Source organism: Aythya ferina, assembly GCF_964211825.1.
Source record: "Aythya ferina genome assembly, chromosome: 6".
Lineage (NCBI taxonomy): Eukaryota > Metazoa > Chordata > Aves > Anseriformes > Anatidae > Aythya > Aythya ferina.
In genome coordinates, this window is record NC_140303.1 from 19,871,079 (window position 1) to 19,880,682 (window position 9,604).

Consider the following 9,604-nt stretch of genomic DNA (forward strand, 5'->3'; position numbering starts at 1 on the left):
TACGATAATGGATGGGGTAGATATTAAACACTTACTTAGAATTTTTTTGGTAGCAGTTTTCTTTTTTTTCTTAAATAATGATCCTTCATAAAGCTAGATGAAATACATGCAAAGATTGCCCTCTAGAGGACATTCTGATTGTTGATACTTTTTTTTTAAATTTATGGTTGCAGGATGGAGGGTCATTTATTCCTTCTGGTTTCATCCTTGTTTTGCGTTTTGCACTGCATGCATTCTAGGAGGATGAAATCCCAGGAAGAAAGGTACCAAAATATACCGTAGTCTGTCAGCCATGGCTTGATCTATCTGAAAACACATTGTTTTTACTGCGTGTCCTGTAGACAAATAAAGGAAGGACAACACCAAAACCAGAGGAATAGCTGGACTGTGTCTACCTATATTAGAACTTGACCACTATGCTTAACCTGATAGACTGGTTAATTGACACCCTGTAATTAGATGGCCAAAAAGTTCGCTTAAAAGCCTGTACCACAACTTTCACTACTTCCATTCTTCTATAACTTTACTCTAGTTGCAGTATCACATAAAATTCTGTCTCACTCTGCTACACTGCCTGTAAACTTGAATTGTACCTTGATTTCCAGCACTGTTATACCTGGCATTTATTGCTTCTCTGAATTTATCAAGGAGTTAGCATGGAAGAGCTGATGATACAAAACAGCACACGATGATGCAAAGAACTGTCAGATACAGACATCCAAAGAAAACAGGTAAATACAGCAAACTTTTATTAAATATACCATCCAGTTCATGAACATCCTTTTATTATTCTAATAAATTTTGTTGGCAACACAAGCACAAAAGGTTCACAATCAACTTGTGCTTACTTTCATAGATCTTACTTGCTGCTGCCACTTGGTACATATATGATCCCTAGAACTAGGAAGTTCAAGAACTTTTGCCGACCCTTTAGATTTTTGGTGTGGATCTAAATACTTTCATTGTTAGATCAAGTACAAATTTTATCAAACTCTTCATCTTACACGTTTAGCAGCATTCAACAAACTTCATTTTAAGTGTATTTCTTTTATTTGCCTAATTGTTTTTTTCCAGTGGGAATACAGAATGGCTTGCAAAATGAGAAAACTGTATGTGTAGCCCCATCTTTTGCATCTGAGAAGAGATGACTCTAGCATCTTGACAAAATATAAAGCATTCATCAAATAATGGTCTTTCTGTGGTCTGGGAGGTTGTTGTATATTGTCACGTATTACCACTGCAGCCTCAATGCTCCACTTCATGTTACATGTTCTCACCTGAAGGTTTGCAGAACTGGTTGTTTGTTTGTTTGTTTGTTTTGTTTGTTTGTTCTTTGTCAAGTCAGAACCTTACTTCTCTGTTTGCTCTGCTTGCCCCTTGCCATGGATAATAAAGTACTGACAGCTTGATCACTACTTTTAAGCAAGACTGGCATGGAATTGCTCCTGGCAGGGCAAAAAGCTTATTTAAATCAACTCCTTAAGTCTACCAATTTTGGTAAAACAAGGTATGGTTAAAATGGCTTATATGAAGTAGAAAAACTTTGAAGAGTTTTTTTTTTTTTTTTTTAAGTGCTCTACTGAGTGCAAGTATATACTCATGGACCCTGACTTCTTCCATTTTAGTTGCCTGATTTAAACAAAAAAAAAAATCAAGAAACATTTAAAAACTCCCTCACAGTGTTATAAAGTGTACTGAAGAATTAATTTACAATGATCATGTTGTATTCAAATAAATAATTGTGTGGTAACTTGCTAGACACTAACATTGTTGAATCCTGTATAATCAGATTTCACAACAAATTATGGTAAAGCTGTAATTGATTTGGGTTTAGCCTAAGACCTTAAGCTCTTAGCCTTATTTCACATTAAAGGAGTAGAAAATTCATATATGAAACATACCTTAGAAAGCCTTTATCAAACATCTGAATATCAATCTCACTTGACTTGTATATCACGTTCATTTTAATTTAGTAAAAAGCAATATTTTTCTACATTTTAGAAAAGCCTCTAGCCTGGCTGTTTTAATTCAAGCAGTAGGAAATTCTGCTACAACAATTATCTTAACTATAAAAGCTACATGTGTGTAGCTACTTTGGTGTTCTTCATCCACAGATTGGGTTGTTCAGCAACTTAAGTCAAACTACTTGAATTCTAATTGCATCTCAGGTTGTTGGTGAATCAATCTCTGCTGTCAGTTTTTTGCCACTTAGAGAGGTACTGCCAGCTCTGAAGACACTTTTCAGCCTTGCTTTCTACAACTAAAAGCTATTTGGCCTAAACAGAGATCTGCAGCTTTAAAACTGTCCATACTAAGTAACTGGTATATTGAAAATAAGAGGTAATCTATATAGCCACTCCATTAGAAGAGTTAACCATAACAACAAATTATAATCCATTCATTCAAATAGTAGTTTTAACTACTGTATATTTTGAGTTCTTCTTCTACACACTGTGAAAAAAGGTTGAGCACTTGGTTAGTGTCAAGACATCCGTTTTGCAGGATTGATTCCATTTCACTTATCTTACTTTTCTCCAGCATCTGTATCTTTTGCAGCATCTCTTTTCCTTTGTCCTGCAAAAAGAAATGTCTGTATTTCACCACAAGCCATACAAAATATGTAGTGTTCACCCTAACAAAATGCTGTTGTACTGTCCTTATCTAACTCTAATTGTTTCTAGGGTACAAGTTGGTGTTTGTAGAAGTTAGCATCATGGTAGATTTTCTTAGATCAGTGCTTCTTTTCTCATTATCTAGCACTCACTCTGTCTCCCTACATACTTTGATGGAATGCAAAAAAAAAAAAAAAAAAAAGGGGGGGGGGGGGAGGGCAGGAGAGCTGTTCCAGGTGTTTATGTTAGCAACCCCACTTAAGTTTTGTCTCTTTAGAACATGTTAGCTGTGTAAACAGGAGACACTACTGTTACAGGTAAGTACCTCCCTGTTTTACCTTTGGGCCCAGCTATCTTTGTGATCTCTCCTTTCCTGGTGTCACACAGAAGTTCCTCAATGTGAACTGCTTAACGCTGTGTTGTTTTGGCTGCTTCACAGTAACTTACGTATTTCAGATTTCTATACTGCTACCTCCATACTGCCATTTAGGTCAGCAAAATTGGGGTCTACAAACTGTAACTATTGTCATAGAGCTACATACAAGTCAGGTGCTTTAAACATGTTTCCAAATTCTATCTGATTTTAGTATTTGGTACTATCTGGTGCTGTCAGGATCTTGAGAAGATGTACTAGTGAATGTAGTGTCAAGGTCATTAGCGAGATGCTAATTTGGGAAAGAGAGGAAGAAACTAGCACTGGGGCAAGAAGAGAGAATAAGGGGGGGGGTAAAAAGCAGCAGAAGATTGTGTCAATACATGACTAGAAGAACTGGCTTTACAACAGGAGCTGAAGTTGGTGTGGGTAAGGACAAATCAACTATTCAAATAAAAAAAGCTATTTCCATTGTTTATCGTGGTGGGGGGAAGAATGTCTCATTACCCTCTAACCCCAGAACTGACATACCGTAGTATCTAATACACTCACTAGGATTAGTTGGAATTTGGTGCCAAGATGTCATTATATTAAGTCAACCTGGGGCACTTACAGAAACTGAGTAAAATGCAAAATTCAGGTTTTGCTCCTAAGCTTGTCTGGTATATAGTGTACCTGAGGGGGTCTACCCTCTACCCCCAACACAGAATGGAAAAGGGCAGGATCTCCTTACTGACCCATATTTGCCTGCAGCTGCTCAACCACTCCTTGTTAGCTAACTAGTTTGTGCATTTGTGGCCTGCTTCTTTCTGTGCAATATAAGCGTTACAAATAGCTGTACACCCAGGCCTAACCCCAGACAACTAAGTGCTAGTTTCAGTTTTTTGTGTTAGAAGCATATGCCTGCCAGATGCCAAGATGATTGGCTTCTGGTGCACTACAATGTTCTTTACTATCCATCAAAGGGCATTAAGTGGTATCGCATTAACAAAATGTGAGCAAGGAGCTTATACAAACCACGTGCTTGCATTGAAATCTAATTTAATCAACATACCTTCATGGCTTCCATAGCTACAGCAGCACTTTCATGTTTTTTATAGAGCTCATGTCTTCGATCTGGCTTACTCTGAAAACGTGGTTGCTTCTTAACTGGATCATCATGACCAAATGTAGGGGAGGTGGTTTTCAATAACTGAGTAACATCGGGCACAAAAATGAAAGGCTTGAATACAGACCTAGAAAGAGAAAATAAAACAGAGATCCTTCACTGATACAATTTTGATAAAATTAAGTCAGCAGATTGCTGTATTTTTCCCCATACTTCTACTTGCTTCTCTCAAGGAAGAATTTAAAAAAAAAAAAAACCAAACAAAAAAAACACTTCTAAAAAAAAATCCTTTAAAAAAAATCCTAATGCGTTTTTAAGTCAGTGTCATAGCAGTGTTCCAGTAAGTAAGTAAGTTGGTAGATGACACCAAAATGTTCATGAGCATTACTTTTGTCCTACTTTTTGATTTCTTTCAAAAACAAAACAAATCAAAAAGGAATGTAGTTAGATAAACTGCAATACTTTTCATTTAGATACTTGTACTTGCAGCTTTTTATCATAATGGCTTGTTACTACATCACCTTGCAGGGTCTGGAGTTCCTGTAAAGAAGTGAATACAAGGCAGATTAGGCTCCTGAGGCAGTACAGACACCATGCTTCCAGTTGTCATAAAACCGCCTTCCATATTAATGCCACTCTCTTTGTCACGAAGAATTTCCATCATCGTTTCAGAAGTGATAGAACCTATTTCAGATACAAAACAATTATTTACACAAAACTCTATTTATACTATCAACTAAATGGCATGTTTTCTACAACTGGCTGCTTTTACCTTCAGTAGGCAATGCTAATTTTAATTTGTATTGGCAAATAAAAAAAAATCCCAACAGTATGCTTTAATATATAATATACTTTAAAATACTACTGTTTTCCCACAAGAATTTATTTCAGAGGGTAGGTGATAATGAGCTATAACATTTATGATCAGGGAGAGGAGGGTGATGTTTCCCAGAAGGGTAAGATACACATGGCTAGCAAATGGTCATTCACACAGTAACTTTTCAAATGAAAATTAGTAGCTTGGATTAAGGGCTGAACTTTCTAAGTATTATGTGGGAGTTGACAAGACAAATAATCATATTAGTTATTGGTATTTGTACACAGTTGATACCACCAAGCTGCTTTGAAAATATAAAAAATGATAACTGTGCATGGATTTTGCATGTTATTTTGAAAATGAAACACCAAGCCTGTGGTTATTTTTTTTTTTGGTTTGGTTTTAACATCTGACCTTTCAAAGCCCTTAGGCTACATATTGACAGTTGAAACGATGCACTGGAGTAACTTAAACCCAGAGTCAACAGAAACTAAAATAGTACATCCATTTGCAAAGAAGACTTAATCAATTACCTATGTGAGGTATAGTGTCTTTATGACAGTAACTCTTTCTTCTCAGTGAGGTGAAACAGAACCCCTTCCACTCTGCATCTGGCCTTCAAATGCTGTTGCTGTTTGTGTACTGTACACCAGAGCTTAAAGGCTGGTGTAGTATAGTATCGCTACACAATCCAGTATTCTAACAGGCAGTACTTGCAGTAGTTTTCTTTTCAGATTTGGTGTACCAGTTGAACACGTGTAGAGCGGAAAAAGACTAGGTAATTCACTATTTTTTCCTTCTGCTTGAAGGTACTGTTAAATTTTTTTTGTTGTTGCCTCGGTGAAGTTCTAGCTGCGTATTTTTTTTTTTTAACTGCCTAGCCGTCTGTTCTTACAATATACTACTGCTAAGTCAGATGTTCCTTTTTTTTAATACACAGTCTGAATTGCCTGTAGACAGGCATGCTAGGAAATGCACCATTTCAGCAAACAAACACACGTAACTATTCCCACAGTTGCCTGGGCCAGTCAGAATTCAAAAAATCAGTACGCTAGATAAACTGAAGAAATTAAGCAGCAGCAGTCAGTTTGTGAGCTGCAAGTTGGCAACTTGTCCAGCAGAAAGGATGGTATTACATGTTTTCTACTAGTGTTTTTTTTTTTTTTTACATTACTTTATATTCCTGAAATACATTCCTTATATTTTGAAATGTAACTGTTTATCTAAAAATGGTGTTCCTGTGGTAGACAGCCTGGAAAAAAACTTTAATGCCACTCAGTGAAAAAGCTGGGAAGGGTAGATTAAGAAACTAGCGATTTTACTGCTGCTCTAAACTAAATAGCTTTTAGTTAAGGCACCTATTTTAAAATAAATCTCAACAAGACTGAAACCATATGAGGTTGATAACCTGAACACCTAGTGTGATTGTTAAAATGGTTCAGGTAAATGCCTGAAAATGGGGATTTAGAATGAAAACCCTGATAGAATCTCAGCGTTATCATCATACAGGTAAATACAGGTATTATGAAAATGCTTTCAGTATTCAGAACCTGCAATTCCCAAAATGAATGCAGGATTTACATGATCACTATAGCAGGACAATAAAAGGTAATTCATTCTGATGCATGAACTAAATGCTAAACTTGGCCTGGCAGAGCTTAGCCAAATTAAAAAACAAAACAAAACAAAAACGGGTGCAATGTTATTTTGGTTCAGATTAATTATTTCAAATGAACAAGTGAATACGGATGCATCAAAAAGCTTCCAGATGGATGTATTTGGAAGTAATAGCTTCTCTCTATACAGGTCTGAAAAATAAGTTAGCAATTAGGAGAACCTGCTTACTATACAGAAAATTCTTTTATTCTGCTCTCAGTGTTTCATTAGAGTGCATAAGGTTGCTGTAGCAGTTATTGGTGAAACCACAAAGATTTTAAAAACAATCTAAAAAATAAATGCAAGATGTGTGTGAAAACACTGTGCCGACGTCTTAGGACTGTATGAATAGGACCAGATTAAAGTTGTTCACAGGGCTGTTTGTGGCTGCCACCCAATAGGAGTCTCTACCTGTAATTACGGGTATAATAATAATACATAGCCTATCAAAATGTTTCAGAGCAGGGCTTACGGACTACTTAGCTGTATGGTCATAATGTGACCTCTCAGCATTGTCACTGTAATTGTGTCTGATAATGGACCCTTGGCTTAATTTTTCCTCATCACCAAATTGGCAAAATGGATAGAAGACTCCAAAGTTCAGAGTTTCTCCTTTAAGGAAAAAGTTGTTCTAAGAAATTCTGGTTCACCAAATCATCTGCATCAGATGTTTAATCATTTATGATTTAAATTAATGTAGCTCACTAAACACTTTGCATCTCTTTAAAAAAAAAAAAAAAAACAATCAAAAATGATACCTTTGTGTTTGTTCAGAAGTTTGTAGCCTTCACAATAGCGGCCCCTGGATGTAGTCATTCTGGCAGTATTTACGTAAGAATATGTGGCAGCAAAATCAAATTCCTTTTCCCCATCCCACCAGCCCTTGCTTTTGGCATATTTCTGCAGCTCTGGATGTTGTCTGTCAATCTTAGTCGTGATAGAGAGCTGGTTGGAAATATTCCGTACACCTCCTGCTGGGAAGGTGAAGAAAGAGTTATTTTAATTCTTCAAATGCTTTTTCCAAGCACTTTGTTTACATTTAGCTTAACAGCTTACTGAATCAAATGATGCATTGAAGAGTTTCCTACGAGATCTGTGCAATAATGTAGTTTATTTTTTGCACTCTCTCCCTGGCTGCATGCATCTTGATTGAAATTCCGCTGCTACCTCAGTTCTGAGTCATTTACTTCTACCACCACCATCATATTTCAGGTTCTGTCCTGATTATTCCTGTCTTTGCATTCTACCTCTTACACCTCCAAAGACATAGCTTGTCCCTTTAAGTCCACTGGAAGAATTGACTGCTTCAGGACCCAGTGCACTGAATCTGTCAGTATCACCCTGTCACCAAATGAAATTGTAAAATGAAATTGTAATTGATTACCATCATCTTTAAGACCATACATCTCATCCTGCCCTTGTTGTCCTCTGTTTTCCAACTGCAGAAGTGGTCATCTCTGAACAGGCCTCCTGTGTGTCTCGGCTTCTCTGACAACCTGCTACCCTAAGATGTAACTCTTGTTGCTCACAGGCACATGTATGTATCTGGAGGTTAGTTTCATGCCTTAAAGAAATGGTAACTGAAAACTGGAGATTTGCCAATTGTCACTGCATTCAAAATACTTGAAACAAAGAGCGTCATCCATACCTTCTACTTTTTCTGCTGCCCAGTATTTTCCTGATGTCTCCAGCACCCAGGCTTCCTTTCTGTCAGCTATCAGAAAACTGTTATGGTACGTAAAAGCCATGTGGCTCTCCATACAGTTTCCTCCCTGTCCATATTTTTCTAGCAAATCAACTATGACAGTAAGAGCCTTTTCAGCTGTGTCCGCTCTCTCGAGTCCAAGCCTAAAACAAAAGGAAGACGTTATCTTTGGAACCATAAACTTTAAACATTATCTATTCAGCATGGATATTCAAATTGAATTGGAATTAAATTAACAATCAAAAGGAAATGCAGAAAGGTAGGCAGAGGGCTCTTAGGAAGTGCCTCTGAATCTGAAGTGGGTATTGGTCTGGGGGGAAACAGTGCAAAGAAGAGCTGACTGCCTGCTGCAGGTTAATGAGAGTTACAGTGGCACCCAGTGACACAGACAAAAGAAATTATCATTTACATGGAGATGTATGGCTAAGAGTGAAACTTAGTAGTATGTGTGTGAAAGATGGGGGAAACAGGAAATGAGAACAGACCCTAGGACAGCCCCTGTACTTTTAACCAGCCCAAACACTAATTCCTGCGGTTCAGCTGTGCTTTTAAGAGTCTTGGCTCAGTTTAGCATATGCTTTGCAGAGAAGAAAGAAGTGTGATAGTTTCCTTGACAGATTCTGTTCTGGTGTGTGACACCTCTCAAGGCCTCCCAGCTCCCGGCAGAGCCCCCTGCTGTGCCAAGACATGCTTATCTGAACCAGGGCTGGAACAGCAGAATAGACGGATGTGTGTCCTGAAAGTGCAGGCAGGTATTACAGAACTAAGCAGGCGTGCTCTAAAGCTAAATTCCAGGCGGGGTACCATTGACCAGCCCAGCCCGCGCAGACCTCACGAGATCCATGCCCAGGAGAGCTTCATCATCGCAGACTTCGTCTCGGCCCCACACGGCCTCGTTGCCGATGCACACCCCGTGCTCGTTAGCGCCCATTTCTGCTCCCCACAGCCACGAGGGCCGGCTCAGGACGACGGCGTAGGTGTGCGGAACCTGCTCGATCTCGATGTAGGTGCGCTGCAACGAGCCGGAGCGCGGGACGAGTCACGGTGCGGGCAGCCCGAGGGAGCCGCTCGGGCCGCGGGTGCGCAGCGGGGGAGGGAGGCAGGGAGGCCGCTCACCTGCAGCGCGGCGCCGGGCGGGTGCTGTGCGGCGGGGCAGTGCAGCACCTCCTGCACCTCGTCCCGCGGCCGGTCCGAGTTCTTGCCGAACACCACCCGGCCCCCGGCCGCGGCGGGCGGCAGCGCCACGAACGTGTCGCAGGAGCGGGGAGGCGGCCGGGCGGCCATGGCGCTGCCTCTGCGGCCGGGGCGGAGCGGAGCGCGGCGGGGGGGGAGG

General features: G+C 39.5%; 1 protein-coding gene across 2 annotated transcripts; it reads right to left on the minus strand.

The window, feature by feature from the left end:
• Nucleotides 1-732: 732 nt before the first annotated feature.
• SCRN3 (secernin 3) lies at nucleotides 733-9,596 on the minus strand. Of its 2 annotated transcripts, none has more exons than XM_084523751.1 (7): nucleotides 9,388-9,596; nucleotides 9,102-9,283; nucleotides 8,215-8,414; nucleotides 7,325-7,540; nucleotides 4,615-4,777; nucleotides 4,040-4,220; nucleotides 733-2,574 (listed from the first exon to the last, which is right to left on the minus strand). In XM_084523751.1, the coding sequence occupies exons 1-7, from the start codon at nucleotides 9,553-9,555 to the stop codon at nucleotides 2,416-2,418; spliced, it is 1,269 nt and encodes a 422-aa protein (XP_084379877.1). In that variant the 5' UTR covers nucleotides 9,556-9,596; the 3' UTR covers nucleotides 733-2,415. The 2 variants fall into 2 exon arrangements, with proteins under 2 accessions (XP_084379877.1, XP_084379878.1); XM_084523752.1 differs by having other exon boundaries at nucleotides 7,325-7,537; nucleotides 9,388-9,595.
• Between the last annotated feature and the right edge of the window lie 8 nt (nucleotides 9,597-9,604).

Coding starts and splice junctions, on each gene's coding strand:
- SCRN3 (XM_084523751.1), bottom strand. CDS start 9,555: ATGGCCGCCCGGCCGCCTCCCCGCTCCTGCGACACGTTCGTGGCGCTG. Junction 4,778..7,324: donor ACTTCTGAACAAACACAAAG/GTATCATTTTTG, acceptor TATCTGAAATAG/GTTCTATCACTTCTGAAACG. Junction 2,575..4,039: donor TAGCTATGGAAGCCATGAAG/GTATGTTGATTA, acceptor TTCTTTTTGCAG/GACAAAGGAAAAGAGATGCT.